The 18219-nt window shown below is 45.2% G+C and overlaps 1 protein-coding gene across 1 annotated transcript; it reads left to right on the top strand.

Moving 5' to 3' along the window:
- The first annotated feature begins 3836 nt into the window (after positions 1–3836).
- Positions 3837–16426, top strand: LOC136610295 (matrix metalloproteinase-21-like). Its single transcript, XM_066589525.1, has 7 exons — positions 3837–4007; positions 9108–9753; positions 10522–10661; positions 11885–12026; positions 12267–12524; positions 13948–14120; positions 16005–16426. Exons 1-7 carry the CDS (start codon positions 3837–3839, stop codon positions 16308–16310), a joined length of 1836 nt encoding a protein of 611 aa, XP_066445622.1. The 3' UTR covers positions 16311–16426.
- Positions 16427–18219: the final 1793 nt, after the last annotated feature.

Genomic DNA, 18219 nt, shown 5'->3' with positions numbered 1-18219 from the left:
GAATCCACGGGCATAGTGTCTGACCATATCCATACTTTCATTAGTGATACTCACTGTTCCATTAATTCACATAGGATAAGGATGAGGTCATGTTGGACGTTGTCCTGTTCCCAGCATTGTAGTTAATATTTCCAACTCATTGACATAATGAGTGAACAGTTCAGGGATCCTGGTAGCTGAAAACACCCAGGACCACTCAGCTGTAGACAAGTAGCTTGAGTCTAGAGATACCTAATTAGCTTTTCTGGCATTCCTTGCTCTATTCCTTATAAGCTAACAGCTTGTATAACAACTCGGATGAAAGCTCCTGATTTATTCGTGGGTGGGATCACACACATCCCTGCTCTGACCTTGTTAAAGAAGAGCAGTCAGTAGGCTGCAAGCTAACATCAGACACATACAGACGAGGAATCTCAACAAGTGAGTACAACCTAACCCAACCGAGATCATGCTGAAGCTATTCTGTTAATACTCCTGAATAAGACTTTTTTAGGGTTTTTTTTCAAGACCTTTAGGCTACATCCACGCATAGTGGAATTTCCTCTATGTGTAAAAATATCCTTGAAGGAAAACCTTTGGTATCTTAAAGGAACAATTACAAAGTTACTCTGTTACTTATGTGTTATGTAGATCTTAATTTTATTTTTAGTATATCCTTAAAAAATGTAACAAATGTTTTTTTTTTATTTTTTAAGTTTGGTTACTTTTTGTTTCAGTCTTATTATTCTTTGTGTTCACTTTAAAGGGAACCTGTCAGGTCCTCACATCACCATAAGCTAAGGCTGGTTTCACACCTGCGTTGGAACCTGCGGTTGGAGGTTCGATCGCAGAACTGGCTCAGAATACCGGAAGAAAAAGCCTTGCATGCAGCACTTTTTCTTCCATCCATAAGTCGGGCAGCTGAACGGAAACCAAACGCACCCCATTATAGTTAACAGGGCTGTTCGGCACTGTTGGGTTGCGTCCTGAGACTGAGTCATTCGGCTGCAGGGATTTCCCCTTCCTGCTCCCCGAATGGGGCAGGAAAGTTGAACCTTGGGTGCAGGTGTGAAACCATCCTAATATGGTGCTATAAGGGGATGTGACAGGAAGCCGGGTGAGCTATTATTTATACTGACTCGCTCCCTGGTTCCTGCGGTGCCCGTCACTGAAGATTACTGAAGATTACCAACTTTTCAGGGCCATGTAAGATCTTCAGTGGTGGGCACTGCAGGAACCAGAGAGTCGGTGAGTATACAAAATACCCCACCCGGCTCCCTGTCACCTTATTGCACTATAACTTAGTTTATGGTGCTGTGGTGATGTGACAGGTTCCCTTAAATGTAAAGGAGGTTGTACCCGATGCCCTTTTTCATATGAACGTCATAGAGTGAGATGACCCACTTGGGATCTATCTCTGTGTCCCAAAGTGGAATGCCAATCAGTAAGAGCAGCTTCCACCCCGGTAGACCTTCTGCTGGCCGCAGCCTCCTCCAGCAAAATCAGCTATTTGCTGGGGCTGCTAAGAGCAGCATCTTGATATATCCCCTTTAAAAGCATTTCCCATTAGGCTGCATTCACACATGTAGTTTTGCTAACCCAAAAAAGCCAGGAATATATCCAAATGTACAAAAGAGACTGATACTTCTGTATTTTGTATGTGTTTGGCTCAAAAACTGCATTACAAAATTCACTGTGTGAATCCAGCCCAAAGTTAATTAAAGCGACCCTCTAAGCCTGGAGAAACAAAGATGGCCAAGATGCTTCTCTGACTACCTTATACATGGGGTATGTTCACACGTTGAAATTCTTGGTGCTGATCGGCAACAGATTTCACCCTTCCAATTGAAGCAGATCTGCACCAACATCGGGGTCAAAATCCGCATCAGTTCCGCTATGTGTGAATGTACCCTAAGGCACTACATGCTCCGCCTGGCCAGCACTGGTTAATTAAAGCAGGTGTAGTGTCTTAGACTAACGATATATGCTAATGCTCAGTGTGCATCAGGTAGTCGTTGAAACTGGTGTGGTCATCTTTGTTTCTCCAGGGCCAGAGGGTCAGTTTAAAGGGGTTTTACCAGAGTAACAAGAAATTTGGGGGTCTCTGTGGAGGTTGCTTCTTCCCCAGCAGTGATATCACTATTAATGGAGTGCTGGCTGAGCATGTGTGGTCAATGCTCCATACATTTGAATGTGAGTTATGGAAATATCTGAGTGGGTGCCACTTAGGAATCTTTGCAGCCCTATTGCAAGTGAACGGAGCACTGACCGGGTATGCTCTGCCAGCACTCCATTCATAGTGACCTCACTGTTGGAGAAGAAGCAATTTCCTTAGTGATAGAAGAACAGGTCATGGGAGCTCTGCTCTAGAGATTGGTGGAGGTCTCATCAGCCCACCGAACAGCAAGTTATCCCTAACAAGATTAACTTGTTGCTCCGGTAAAACCCCTTTAAGTGCCAATCCATCAGCCAGAATTACCACTGGCTCAGAGAATGAATTGGTGCCATGTTCAGTGGAGACAAGGATCTGGTCAGGATTGGGATGGCCTCATTCTTGAGATCCTACTTCTTGGACCCAGAGGCGTCACTTGCAGCTGCCCATGCAAACTCTCTAACAGGACACTCAACTATAATGTCGCTCTCACAATTGTTTATTGTATTAGCTGTATTATGGGATAAAGACATGTAAGAAAATGGTTTTCAATAGAAATTTAGCTCCATTTGGCTTGTATGTATTCCAATACATGGGAGTTGCTCAATGCCGTTCAGTGTCATATCATCAGACCGCTTCCCTGACGCCTCCATCTCCAGCCCTTCTTGTAGATAACAGAGTAAAGGGGTTGTCCAGGACTTTACTACTGATGACTTACCTTCAGGTTAGGTCATCAATAGTTGACTGGCTACTGCTTGGGATGCCTGCTGGTTGCCCGGTCCACCATCAGTGCATACACAGTCGGAAGAACATAACTCGGGTTTGTATTGCAGGCGCAGCTCCCACTTTAGGTGGAAAGAATGTCTGCATTACCAACCCAGGCCACTGCAATGTTGGTAGAGCTATTAGCTTCTGGCTTTATCCGCATTGAAAGTAGGCCAGGTGAACAGCTGATGGGGATTCTGAGTGATGGACCCCCGCGGGTCAACTACTGATGACCTATCCAGACGATAGCAATCAATAGTAAAGTCCAGGAAAACTCCCTTAAGACTTTGCCCATGTTATGTTTATAGACCATCTTTGGCTTATGCATGTCCTTGTGTATGCACCACCATTCCTATCCATAGGGTCCCACTGATCCAACCTAAGAGGCACACCTCAATCCATATGGGTCAAATCATAATCTTTATATCAAAGACAACACTCATATATTGAAAACACACATCCAAAACAACGGTCCCTCCCAATAAGAGGACCTCAACCCAATGCTCGGCCACCACTTTATGGAGTATATAACCCCCGTGAAAAAAAGTGAAGAAAAAGGCTGTCCTTTTGTCATATGCTTTAATGAAGGGACTGTAGCGCTCCAAACTGGCACAGTGCGTGTATTACACCTCACTCCCATTCACTTGCATGGGGCTATGTTGCAGCCTTCTGCACAACACCTGAACAGAGTGACCAGTGGAAGTCTTAGCAGTCAGATCCTGGTGACTAGCCATCACGTGGTTCGGTAAGAATACCCCTTTAAATATATGCATTGGGTAAGAAGGATATAACAAGTTTGATTCTGCTTTTTGCAGTTTTGATATAAATCAAGTTTTGAAGAATCGAAAAACTTGACAAAACGAAGAGGAACCTTTAGTGACACTACAAGAAATTGTAACGCCGTTCACGTGAAAACAGAAAACGATCTGCTACAACTGATATGGAGCAAGTTGTTGGCCTGAAAACTGTGTTGATCCTGATTGCTGCCTCCTACCTCCTGTCCATAAAGGGGACCGGCTCCGAAAGAGTGTTCCACAGCCGGGATCATTCAGACCTCGAGCTACCAAATCATCCACAAGCCGATGCGATTCTGAGCCCAGAAGCTGCACAGGTATGGGCGCTAGCGATGGAGAACGCCAAATGTGCCGTAATAGGTAGGGTGCAATCACACGAACCATGTTCTCGCACGCGTTTGGTGTGATGCAATGTGCGCAAAACTCTCAAGAATATGAAATCCATTCATTTGAATGGATTAATTCACACAATGTTGCGAGGGAAAAAAATTGCAGCAGGTTCTATCTTTGGGCGTCCCATCGGAACGCCTCGCCCATTGTTTTCAATGGGATCTTGAAAGACTTTGCATGGCACTTGCATGCTGTGCGATGTGGATGCAAATACGATGTGATGTTTCCCATTGAGGTTAATGGGAAGCGCTGGCTCTGATTGGCTGAGCCTTGGCGCTCAAGAACCAATCAGAGCCAGCTATTATGGCTGTGATTGGTTCGAGTGCTGGCTCTGATTTAATTGGCTGAGACATGTGGTGGACCTGGACAGTGGCTGTTAGATTATGTTGTTTTTTTTTTCTGCAGCTAAGGCTTATTTTCAGGGTAAGGCTTATATTGTAAGCCCCCACCCCCACCCCGAAAATCCCAGCAAAAGAGCGCACAGACTGATGAAAAATCGCTTGATGGATGGATATTTGCTGCAGAATCCACTGTGGGTGCACCGCAGATCCATAGCAAATAGTGCCCATGGCATGCTATGGGGAATTGATTCTTTCTGCACACATGCGGAAACCAATTTCGGTTTCCACAAGCGGAGGAAAAATTGCAGCAAGCTCCATTTTTTCATAGATTCCATGTGGACGGCTTCCATTAAAGTCAATGGCAGCCATCTGATCTGTGGCCCTTCTGCAATCACATTGAAAAGCAGGAGTTTAAAAAAAAATCCGTGCTGCGCATGTCCGACGGCTCGCTGTGCAGATCATTCGCAGTACAGAAGAAAATGAAAGCAAGCGGGTACGTGCGGACGCTACTGCTGGCAGAGCCGGATTCCACTGGGGGTTCCACATGCCGAATCCAGCTCTGCAGTGTGCAAGGGGCCGTCTTCGTTTATATCACCCTGATATGTCAAAATATGTCTTTAGGGTGGATTTACACGTAGCGCTTTTTTATTTTTTGTTTTCGCTTTTTTCTTGGTGCTTTTTGCTGCTTCTTTTTTACCCCCCTGACACCTTGGCCAGGTGCCAGCTGTAGGTGAGTCATGACATGTACTACAAGGTAGTGGCCTTTTTCCTCACTTTTGGCGCCTTTATGTAACTACCATAAACTTCTATCCGGAAAGTTTATGCGCTGCCAACTCTCCACTTTGTTCCCTCCTACCCTATATGCTACCAACAAAAGTCTTGTTGAAAGGGGGTCAGCAGACCACCAAAGGTCTTTTTGACATCTATGGCCTATCCATAAATATCTGAAGTGACAGTCTAGTTTACCCCCTTTGGGGCGCATCCACTTAGGGTACTTTTACAGCCAACAGCAGATTATCTCTCCGGTGCCTTTACACAGAAGCGATAATCGCTCACTGAATGTGGGCGGAGCGTCAGGAGTTCTCTTCCAGCGGTCCGCCTCAATTCAGAGCAGACAGATGGATGACAACAGTCAACTTGTCGATTCCGACAAGTGAGCGATTCTCACTCACTTGCCCTGTTGAGTCCCAAGTCTTTTGAGCAATCACTTGGGTGACTACTGGCTTGTGCAAAAGTACCCTAAAAGCTCCTTCACATGGGCGTATGTGCATTTGCGTGTGCCTCATTGTAACGTATTTGCTGTGAACGACTCTGTTTTGCGCACGTCTGCGTATTCTACTACACTCCTTCAGCGCACCAGCATGTTCTTTTGCGTGCGAGATACAATCACCCCCAATTTAAATGGCTAATTCCTCTAATGAGGTCTGGATTAGAGATGAGCGAGTATACTCGCTAAGGCACATTACTCAAGCGAGTAGTACCTTAGCCGAGTATCTCCCCGCTCGTCTCTAAAGATTCGGCTGCCGGCGGGGGGGCGGGGAGCGGCGGGGGAGAGCAGGGAGGAACGGAGGAGAGATCTCTCTCTCCCTCTCTCCCCCCCGCTCCCCGCCGCAACTCACCTGTCACCTGCGCCGGCCCCCGAATCTTTACAGACGAGCGGGGAGATACTCGGCTAAGGCACTACTCGCTCCAGTAATGTGCCTTAGCAAGTATACTCGCTCATCTCTAGTCTAGATGTGTTTTTGTTTTCCAGTGGAATTGCATAGTATTTCATGCATACCCTTACATATTGTGCGCACATTTGTACCAGCCCATAGACTTCTTTGAGGCCCTTGGTGCACAAATGCGCAGGAAAATAGGGCATGCTTTACTGGGTTTTTTTCACCACAGAATGGAACATGCAAAATACACGCTTGTGAACTAACCCAATGAAATCAATGGGTCCCATTCTCTGCAAATATGGCCATGTGAAGGTGCCTATAGGGCACAATGGAGCATATTTGCGCATGAACAAGATTTTGAGATGGCAAAAATCAGGCTGATACCCGCGTATCTGCACATAATAGTGTGATTTTTGCACTCGCCATGCCAGTTCACAAGCACGATACTCCCTTTCCGTAGAATAGAATGGCTAGTAAAGCCCAATAAGGGCCAGCTGTCTTCTGTTCCCTGTATCGTCCCCCAGTCACACCTTCCCCTTGAGTATTTTAACCTATCATAGACTTCTATGGCAGCTTTCAGGTAGATTAGGCAAGTCCTACCTTTTGTCTTGCGCAGGAATTGCGTGTAAGAAACACACTCATGAGAACGAACTCGTCGGAATCCATGGGTTCGCTTCGTCACGTTTTGCGGGTGTGAGTTTCAGGCATGCAAAAACGTGCGCGTGCGTTCATCTGTTTAACCCTAACGCACGGATTTGGTTCTCATTTGCTACGGATTTTAACCCCTTACTTGAAGGAAGAGTGAAAATCTGCAGCATAAATTGTGAATTTAAAATCTCTGCAGATCATTATACACTGCAGATCGTGTGGATGAGACTCACGTGGTCCGTACAGTAATACACTACGTGTTTTCCAAATGCGAATCCATGGCAGAAAATAAAGCATGTATACTAGAGATGAGCGAGCATACTCACTAAGGACAATTATTTGATCGAGCATTGTCCTTAGCGAGTACCTGCCCACTCGGAAGAAAAGGTTTGGCTGCCGGCGCGGGGGAGTAGTGAGTTGTGGCAGTGAGCAGGGGGAGCAGGGGGGAGAGAGGGAGAGAGAGATCTCCCCTCCGTTCCTCCCCGCTCTCCCCCGCCACTCCCCGCCCGCCGCTGGCAGCCGAATCTTTTCTTCCGAGCAGGCAGGTACTCGCTAAGGGCAATGCTCGCTCGAGTAATTGCCCTTAGCGAGTATGCTCGCTCATCTCTAGTGTATACGCCACGTGTCAACCTGCTCTTAAGACGAGAGAAAAATGTAATCCTTGTTTAACATATCAACAAACCCATGAGCAGGGAGCGTGTGTAAACATCCTGTGCGCTCGTCTCCACCAAGCACGGCGCGGGGGGCCAGGCATATTTCATGGAGGCTTGGCTGCGAAATATTCACAAATATTTCTCACGCTTCCACAGCAATGATGGTTGCAAGTGATGATCCCTATAAGACACCCAGACCACGGGAAAGAGTTTCTTCACTTGCATCAGGGAGCAGTGCAGTAAAAACTAACAAAAACCATAAAATATCTTTCTTATTCGGGGTAATTTTGCAAATATGGTTGATTTGAATTATATGAACTCTTCATGAGTTGCTACATTCTCATCACTAGCAACATTTAACCCCTTAACGACTGCCCATATGCCTTTTTACGGTGCTGCATCAGAAGCCTAAATCAGGTCTCCTCTGCCAGGGGAAGTGGGTGCTTGGCTGTCAGATGACAGCCAGGCACTTGCTCTAACAGCAGGGACCAAAGAAACCTCTGATCTTTGCTGTTTAACACTTTACATGCTATAGTCAATGCGAGCACGTAAATGGTTGATATAGGGAGAGGGCTCCCTCTGACACTCATTAGATCCCTATGATGTGATCATGGCATCCCGATGGGTTGGTATGGCACCCAGTAGCCTCTGGGTCTGCCAGATGCGATGGCCTATGAGGCTCAGCCTCTGGCTGAGTTTCATAAGATTAATAATACACTGCTCTACTGAAGTATAGCAGTGTATTATAAGAAGAATGAAAGTGGTGAAAGTCAAGTCCCCTACTGGGACAAAAGTAAAAAAAAAAAAATGTATAAAAAGGCAAAACCCCACCTTTCCCTCTTTACTATGTAAAAAAAAAATCACAAATCTAAAATTGTTTTAAAGCTGGTATTACTTACTACAGATTATTGTCACGTCTCGAAGGCCATGTAAGATCAGGATGGGGGTGACATCAGAGCCATGTGATCCACTCGTTGGTGCATGCTCAGTGTTATTTCAGTGCTGGATGCTGATATGTTCACTTCTCTGCGGGTGTGTGCATGGGTTGGTCAGCTTGGAAGCATATGTTCCAGCCTGCTAATCAGTGCCTGTCTGTACACATTTATTCTGCCTCCTCTTTATGGAGGACACAAGATATATTTCTAAACTGTAGGTGTTTCTGGTCAAGTTGGTGGCTTCTGTCCTGCTCCATTGTCAGATACGTCTGTTTAGTCTAACAGATGTCTGGGGTGTTGTGACATTGTACTCTGACTATTTTCTTTTGTCTTTCATCCAGTTCAGTACATTCCTGCTTCCATCTATATCATATCCTTTGGTAATTCCTGTAACACACATTATCCCTTTTTCCAACTAGGGAGTGTCTAATTGCCCCAGGTTCCTGAAGCATGGTCGCTCTCATCAGGGCGAGTACTCCACTTTTATGTAGGGTCTCATAATGGTAGTTTGAATGGAATATATGATAATTTGATATTTCCCCTATTTTTGTTTTTCACACTTTGTGTTCGCTGCATTTGAATATTGTGTGTATATTAGTCCTCTTAGGACAACAAATTATGTCAGATTTGTACGAGGTGTTTAGCATCCAGCTGAGACTCAACAATTGTCCGCGATTTTTGGATTCATTGTACAGGACAAGGAAAAAGTCAGGCTGGGAACCCTGTATGTCAGTAAAGTCTGCTAAAACCTATACAAGTTTTGATATCCTTCTTTTATCTTTTCAACAGCAATACCTTATGAAATATGGATGGGTGACACCTGTAAATTGGGAGGAGCAAGCATTTGGAGATATTCCTGAACTTGACCAAGCCCCGCAAGATGTTTTTCAGCTCATATCAGAAGGGGAATCAACAGAACGGACTACTTTCATGTCACCTAAGACTGAAATTAGTCCTGATTTTTCAGAGTCATTGAAGAAATTTCAAGAAGCCAACGGACTAAATGCAACAGGACTCCTAGACACCCCAACCAAGGTGACCATGAACAAGCCTCGCTGTGGAGTTCCAGATATAAAAGCACCATCAAAGCGTAAAAATGCAACCTTGAGTCTCTTGGCTACAAACACAACTCCTCATAATTCCTCACATACTGGAAACTCTCGAAGGAAGAGAAATGTTTTATCCACACTGTTCGACCACTTTAGAAGAAGACGGGACGACAGAGAAGCTTTGGAGAATGAGAATCCGGCAAGCTTTTCCAAGAGAACACTGAAGTGGCGGCTGATGGGAGAAGGATACAGCATGCAGCTGTCTATTGAGCAACAGAGAAGAATACTCATCACTGCGTTCCGTATGTGGAGTGAAGTGATCCCACTACAGTTCGAAGAGGACCTCACAGGAGAAGACATAGACATTAGAGTTGGCTTTGGCACAGGTAGGTTAAATCTACTCCCGAATGATATTGCAATGCAGACATTCTGAACAGGAAGAGCACTTATTTCAGAGGGCCACATTGATTGATCTGCATCGTCAAAGAAGGCCCTCCACCTATTCGCTCTCAATATCTCATATGAGATGACACGGGTATATGTGATAAATGTATTTTAACTTGACTTATTATGACATATGTTAATAGAAGTATTGAGGGGCAATTTTCCTAACTTGGCAGTCAGTCCGTGTAAATAGTTCTTTTCATATGGCCATGTTGGGTCATACAGTCATGTTGAGGGACGGCAAAATAATATTTTAGAACAAAGAACTTCAAATCTATACAAGAAGTTGAAAACAGGTAATTCATGTATTTCATGTTATGGCAGACAATATGCTTTAGATTGGCATTGGCACTGGTTAAACCCAGATAGATACCAGGAACCATAAGACTTGCGGTGCCTAAGAAGGACCTAACATGATCAGTGTAAGGATGCTTTATGCTCGTTAAGCTGAAGGTGGAGGAGTATTGCTGGGGGTCCACTGTGGCCTTTATATGCCTGGAGCCGGCCCTGTTTGGACCATAGGCCATTCAACTGTGACTCTTAACTTGCACCCCTATTTCACTAAACATGCACTTTCTGCTCACACATATTATACTACTGATTTTTGGTGTTTGCTGTGCTTGGCATATCCCAGATCTGAAAATCCCAGTGAAAATAGCAAAATATGTGTTTCAATATCCCAATGAGTAATACTATTTTTCTTTATATAGGCCAGCACCTTGGTTGCTCCCAAGCATTTGATGGTGTTGGGCAGCAGTTTGCACACGCCTGGTATCTGGGAGACATTCATTTTGATGATGATGAACATTTTGTTGGGCCAAGCAGTGAGCAAGGAATTAGCCTTTTAAAGGTGAGTCTGTAAAGATGATCCTGTTTCCAGTGATGCCAAAAAGGATTATGGCACTGCCACATCCCGTAGGGTAACCCCGGACACATGACATACTTTGAGGAGCTCGGAGGGTGTTGGCTTCTCATGGCGGCACCTACCAGGCTCCCTCCCGGAGGAACACACGTAGCCAAGGCCAAGGCAGCGCTGGGCCTCTTCCGGACACCCCCGGCATGGGGATGCCCAATAAACAGGGTAACAGGTGTAAAGGAATTTGTCACGAGTGACGCCACCATTCCGATATCCCCCAGCATGACCATCGGCGGGGTAAATAAATGAGCCACAGGTGAGGGGTATAGAGGGGGCCAGGAAAACTTGTACTGGGCCATTACACAAAAATTATAAGATTGTAGGTAAATATTAACCCTTCTATTGATTATTCTGAGCTATGCTCCGGCAGCAGTGTGAGTGCAGGGAGAGGTGCTTGTGATAAGTAGCCGCACCTCCCTTCACAGTAAGGGCTCATTCAGACAGCAACATTTTTCAGTGCCGTGTGCTGGTTGGTGAGCTGTGTTTCTCTCCATATTTGGCCATTGGTGCTTACTAGAGATGAGCGAGCGTACTCGCTAAGGCAAACTACTCGAGCGAGTAGTGCCTTATGCGAGTACCTGCCCGCTCGTCTCAAAGGATTCGGGTGTCGGCGGGGGAGAGCGGTGAGTTGCGGGAGTGAGCAGGGGGGAGCGGGGGGGAGAGAGTGAGAGAGAGAGAGATCTTCCCCCCATTCCTCCCCGCTCTCCCCCGTCAGCATCCGAATCTTTTGAGACGAGCGGGCAGGTACTCGCATAAGGCACTACTCGCTCGAGTAGTTTGCCTTAGCGAGTATGCTCGCTCATCTCTAGTACTTACCCATCCCTGTTCCCACTCTACTTGCCATCCCTCTTCTCTCTGACATGGAAAATACATGTGAGCAAGCCACTAAAAAACAGTCCAGAAGCTTGGGCATGGCACTGATTGTCATTGTGGGTCACATGTGATCCCAAAATCACAGGTTTTGCATCACTAAAAGGGACCTGATTTATGCATACATTATATTTACATGAGGCATAAATTAAATATCTAAAATAAAAAGAATTGACATTTTTGAGACTTTTCCCCCCTAATTTTAATGTGATTGTTAAGGGCTTCAAGGAGAAGTAGTAGTAGTGTTCATAGTTATTCTTCATATGTTACATTTGTTCTATTTGTAGGTTGCAGTTCATGAAATTGGACATGCCCTTGGTCTGCCCCATATCAATCGCCTTGGATCAGTGATGCAGCCGAACTATACACCTCAAGGGAAGCATTTTGAGCTAGACTGGGAAGACCGAAAAACAGTTCAGAAAAAATATGGTAATTGCACATGAGGTTTTAAGACATGGATCAAAGTCTAACGTCAGTTTCCATAAAAACTCTTCTGTTGGGCCTCCTCAAGCACTAGGGCCCAGGTGTGACTATTACTTCTGCCCCTTATAGATTGTTCTAACCAACAAATAGTCTCTCGAAAGAACACGTTCTTCTGTATCCATACTATATTGCAGCTCCTACAAGCATAATGCATTGATTGGTTGATCTGTGTCTTTCCTCCACCAGGTGCCTGCGATGGAAGCTTTAGCACCATTTTTGATTGGGTGAGGAAGGAACGGAATTCACGTGGGGAAGTTTTCTACAGGTTCAACACCTACTTCTTCAAGACCGGCTGGTACTGGATGTATGAAAATAAAAGTAACAGAACCAGGTTTGGAGACCCTCTTCCCATCAAGACAGGTTGGAAAGGTGTTCCGGAGAACAACATTGATGCTTATGTTCATGTCTGGACATGGAATATTGATGCACAATATTTCTTTAAAGGTACGAAAGAGGAAGTCCCACCTGATGACTAGACTTATAGCTGCAAACTGGGTCTTCTGCATTGACTAACCGTAAACGGCTCTAAGACTGACAACCACTCTAAATGCCCATTTATAGTACAGAAAAGTTGTCATTCCATTTACATCTACTGGAATATCTAATATCGGAAACTATGCAGAACATGGTGAAAAATGAAGGGCTTTTTTAGTTTGGAAATACTATTTTCTAATGTTCTGTTAGGATATTCGGAGTGAATTTAATGGGGAATTTAGGTCTAACTCGCATTCAAAATTACACAGAAACCCATTCATGTGCTGTCTGATTCGTATGAGATTCACTGTATGTAATGCTAAGTTTCCCCTGTGGTGGCACTGTAGGGATACTGAACACTTGCTGGGGGGTTCACTGATTCAAGTTGGTCACTGGGGGTCCCAGCTCCAGGAAACGATGCAATCCGCAAATTGTTGGGGGTGGCTTTCTAATAAAGGGGGATTCATAGAGGACAACATGACTTAAGATTTAAAAGGGTTGTCCCCCTTGTAGCTGTTTTGTAGTCAGCTCCTTACCATCTTAGTGGCCCTGGTTGGTACTGCAGGCTGACTCCCTTTCACTTCAATAGGACTTGGCTAGTGACATGGGTTGGGAGGGGGATCATCTCTCATTAAGGAGGGCACCTAGAAGGTGTGTCAAAAGACTTATAAGGCCATGCATGCTCCTCTAGGAAATAAAGGAGATGGAACAATACCTCTGCAGCGCCACCTATTGGATGGCAGCATTCCTGCAAGTCAATGTTTGACAGTTATACAGTTTTATATAACAATGATTGGGAATGGAAAACTCTACCCCTCTTGACCCACGTCATAGACCTTTCACTAGCCAAGCCAGTATCATACTGCACACTGTTGAGGGGCAAAAACCCTGAAACAGCTGTCTGTGTATGGATTCTGGCTTGGTTTTCAATTCACAATCATTGTTATAAAGACTTGTATAAAGGGTCATAAATTGATTTGCAGGAATGCTGCCGTCCAATAGGTGGCGCTGCAGAGGTATTGTTCTATTGTTTCAATGCGGATGTGAAACCACCCTACGTTGGTTTGTACTAACGATCATCTGCATGATAATTTCGACAAACATGGAAAACCAACAAGTGCTGATTGATTAGCTATACTATCGCTGCTCGTAGCAGGCAATATTGCTTGTGTAACAGGACCCTGAAGTGTATGGCCAGCTTTAGCTAGTAGCAGATCTGAGCAGCGGGGACAAAATAAGGCTTTTACCCAATGGCAAAAATTCCTTTTGGAGGTCATCGACTCCCTTAAAGTAACACATACTCTTCAAGTTCTGGTATACTGGTGTGAGTGGCAGTTCAGAGGACCAGTATGCCCTACCTGCTCTTTAATTGGGCTATTTCTCTCATTGGAAGGTACTCAAGTTTGGCGTTATGACCCAGAGAAAGACATGGCATATACTGAAGACTGGAAAAAGAACAAGTATCCCCAACTTATTTCAGACGCCTTTCCAGGAGCCCCGAGTCCTGTAGACGCAGCTTTCTTTGACAAGAAGGACCGACTGATCTACTTCTTTAGAGGAAATAATGTATGTAATATTAAATTACCTATAGATCACCCTAAGCATGCTGAATGCCAATTCTTCATATGTAATGGACCTTGTGTTGCTTTGGACAGTTGCTAATTACATCTAAAGTGGTTAGTTGTGCTGACATGTCCCCTATGCTAATAGGGCCGTATAGAAAAGCAGTGCCTCGATGAGATAACCCATTTAGATCTAATAGGCTACACAGACTGATATGAGGAATGGCATGGTTTGATTGCTGCCAAGCTGCTTCTCTCATAATGGGGTGTCAGTAATCCAGCTATAAAGTGAATGTTTGTTTTTTAATCGTCAATTTTAGGTCCAAAATTCTGTGTCCATTGAAAATATAATTTTTTTTAATGGTTGAAGCTTTGTTTTTCTGATCCATTAATCCCCTGTATAGAGATAGATGTAAAAGATAATGTTCTGGCCTTCTGCATCTGCCACTAGAGGCAGCTTACTGCATAATGTGCTATTATGGAGTTTAATGTATGCAGAAAGTACTTGAGCTCCCTCTAGTGGTGGCTGTAAACAGTATAGTCTCTTTTAACTCTAACTGTGCAGTTTTTGGATCTCTGTTATCAGAAACTCACAACTTCTATAAAGATTGTCCTATTTCTTACAGGTGGACATTCACTTTAAGTAAACAAGTCATTCAAGACCGGCCTCCACATGTCAATAAACAATAACATTTTTGTTTTTTGAAGCCACCACTAGGGGGGCTTCTGCAGTTGTATATATTAAAGGGGTTGTCCAGTTCTAAAGTATTGATGGCTTATCTGCAGAACAGACTTACAATAGTAGATCAGAGGGGTCTGTTGCCTGAGACCCCAGTCAATCAGCGGCCAGGCAAGTGGGCTTGTGCACTGAACTGATTTCTGCAGGAAGCAGACAGCTCTATTTTTAGTGCAGTGGCCAGGCTTGGTATTATAAACAAAGTTACCATTGAAGCAAATGGGAACATTGCCTGTAATACAAAGCCCGTCCACTGCAGTAAGAACGCAGTTGTCTACTTCCTGCAGAAATCAGTTCAGTGGGTGTGCACATTGGGCTGGTAAACAGCTTATCAGAAGGGGTTCCTTGCAGCTGACCTTCGCTGATCTACTACTGATGGACTGATCTAGGGATAGACCATTAATTCTTTACAATTGGACGACCCTTTTACTGAATTTGATAAGGGGTTGTACCAATCAGTTTTCAATAAGCTCCCCCTAGTGGTGGATGAGGGAGCAAGAATTATATTAGTTAACTCTATGGGAATGTGAAGAGAAGCACGGATTTGGAGCTACAAAAATAGATGTACAAAAATGAAACAATATTCACTGTACAAGTGTACAGCAAGTGGGCGAGTCAATGCCGCAAACCAGGGGCGTAACTATAGAGGGTGCAGGGGATGCGGTTGCACCCAGGCCCAGGAGCCTGAGGGGGCGCATAAGGCCTCTCTTCTCCATATAGGGAGCCCAGTACTATGAATAAAGCATTATAGTTGGGGGCCCTGTTACAGGTTTTGCATTGGGGCCCAGAAGCTTCAAGTTATGCCTCTGGTTTAGGTATGGGTACGGGTACAGATACAGATAGAGGTGGGGCCCCAGCTCACCTTTTGCATCAGGGCCCCTGAGCCTTCAGTTACGCCCCTGCCGCAAACAGTTGTATATGTGCAGCGCGGTGATCTCATAGTAACGAACCTCAGTCTATTCCATCAGCTGTGGGTCTCAACTGTATTCAGCAATGGCCAGAATTGGCAATAACTTCACTCCTAGCTGTTTAATCCCTTAGATGCAGTACTATATAGTGACCACAATATCTAAGGGGTTTGACAAAGGCAACAGAATCATGCAATATTTCCAATCATCAGGCAACAAAATAAATTCCAAATCCTTCTTCTAGGTAACCGCCTTCAGTGTAGACAAGAACAAAGTGGTTGATCATTTTCCAAAATGGATAATAGACGTCTTCCCACCAGTGGAGCCTTCAGACCATCCCGTTGGACACATAGACGCCATCTACTACTCCTACACCTACCAAGCTACGTATTTCATCAAAGACAGTTATTACTGGAAAATGGTGAAGGACCAGGACCGGCAAGCCAACGCCTCGCTGCCTGTCAATGGACTGTGGCCCCGAAAGAAGATAAACTCTAAGTGGTACGACATCTGCGACGTCCACCCGTCTGTCCTTTTCAATGCGAGATAGGCCAGGACACTTTCATGCTTGACCTCTGCATCTATTAGTGAAGGAAGACAATGCTGCCAGACCGTATTTATCATTCCGCCCCGGCCACATCTGACGCTTCTCTGTATACCAGTAGATTATGTTCCCAGGACTGCTGCTGAAGAACAAGGCACCGAGCCATGATGACTTCTTCCAGATACCTTGTGTAATATAAAAATACTAAAGTTTTGTAGGAAATATGCAACTTAACTATATACAATATCCCGCGGCTTCAAGTCTTGGTATAATATTAAGAAATAGAACTACAGAGATGTCCCTATGGAAAGAACATGGCGGCACCTAGGTTGGCATTCAGTTTCAGTATAACCTACTGGAGCTCAAAGAAACATCTTTTAGTAGGACCCTACAGTAGGATATAGAAAACATAGGAGCATGTGGTACGTTTCAGTTTGTAGGTTTGACCAATGACATGTTAAAGGACACCAAATTCTATATAGGAGCCCATGTAGTTGTGGACCTATGACAACACTTCTTTCCTAGACAGTCCAGTGAGTCTAGGACTGGGCCACTGAACATAATGGGAATATGGTCTGCAATCTCAAGTCGGAGGACTGCAGTAGGAACGGAGCCATATGTTTCTTGCTCTGGCCCAAAAGACCAACTGATTGGTGGGGATCCCAGGCAACGGACTTGAGTCAATCTACTATTGATGACCTATCCTAAGGACAGGCCATCAATAGTTTACAAGTGGAGAATCCATTTACGTGTGAACCACTAAACTCCCCCAGACCATCAGGGATATTATCACATAGCCATCCTAGGCCACTTTGGATAGTCAGTAGTGACCCTTTTTCTCAGACCAGACCACTAAGTATTAATCTAAGCACATACTTCTGTCGCAGATTGGCCCCTTTATGTACTGCAGATGCACATGCGGATTTAGCCCTTGTCAATGGGCAAAATCCATGTGCAGAATTTCCGAAGTGGACACAGAATTTAAGAAGTGATATGTCGCTCGTTTTTCCGCAATAGGGATTTGAAATCTACGGCGGAAGAATTTGCGCTGTTAATTTTGGCATGGATTCCATGACAGAATCTACCCCAAAATAAGAGGCCGTATTTACACCGCTGTTTTTATTGCGCAAGTTTTTTGCGTTGCGAGATGCAGGTAAATAGAACCTAGTATTTGCAATGGTTCCATTTACAAAATTGAAAAATCTCAGCATGTCCTATCTTCATGCGTGTCTCACATGGCACATGGTTGGGGGGTCCGTGTGACCGGCATTGTGAGTCTTGCCCAAGAATCTCAGGTGTGACTCGCTATCAGTCGTGTAAATATAGCTTTAGGCCGGTTTCACACAGCCGAGAAAATCACACAAGATTTGTGCGTTGTGAGTCGCACAACTATAAAGGCCATTTATTTCAAAGGGTTCATACATATGAGCGATGTATTCCCACATGGCACTGCGATGGGAAGCTATGCGGAAAAACATCGCAGCATGTTCTAGCTTCAAGCGATATCGCGATTGCTTCCAATGGGGCTGGCAGCAGCAGCATGGGCCCCATTGAAAGCAAAGGGAGTACACTGTGATCCTCTGCCGCGGCAAGGCGAATTCCTTCAGCTGCGGCAGGTGAAATGCTTTTCATGCCCGTCGGGGGGAATCTCTTCCATACCCGACAGGGGGAGTCCTTTCCATACCCGGCAGGGGGAGTCCTTTCCATGCCCAGCAGGGGGAATCCCTTTGGCCGCGGCAGGGGGAATCCCTTCGGCCGCGGCAGGGGGAATCCCTTCGGCCGCGGCAGGGGGAATCCCTTCGGCCACGGCAGGGGGAATCCCTTCGGCCGCGGCAGGGGGAATCCCTTCGGCCGCGGCAGGGGGAATCCCTTCGGCCGCGGCAGGGGGAATCCCTTCGGCCGCGGCAGGGGGAAT

The sequence above is a fragment of the Eleutherodactylus coqui genome, chromosome 2, assembly GCF_035609145.1.
Source record: "Eleutherodactylus coqui strain aEleCoq1 chromosome 2, aEleCoq1.hap1, whole genome shotgun sequence".
Classification (NCBI taxonomy): domain Eukaryota; kingdom Metazoa; phylum Chordata; class Amphibia; order Anura; family Eleutherodactylidae; genus Eleutherodactylus; species Eleutherodactylus coqui.
The sequence above is the reverse complement of the archived record's forward strand: the minus strand, read 5'-3'. Positions and strand labels throughout refer to the sequence as shown.

Coding starts and splice junctions, on each gene's coding strand:
- LOC136610295 (XM_066589525.1), top strand. CDS start 3,837: ATGGAGCAAGTTGTTGGCCTGAAAACTGTGTTGATCCTGATTGCTGCC. Junction 4,008..9,107: donor TGAGCCCAGAAGCTGCACAG/GTATGGGCGCTA, acceptor TCTTTTCAACAG/CAATACCTTATGAAATATGG. Junction 12,027..12,266: donor AACAGTTCAGAAAAAATATG/GTAATTGCACAT, acceptor TTCCTCCACCAG/GTGCCTGCGATGGAAGCTTT.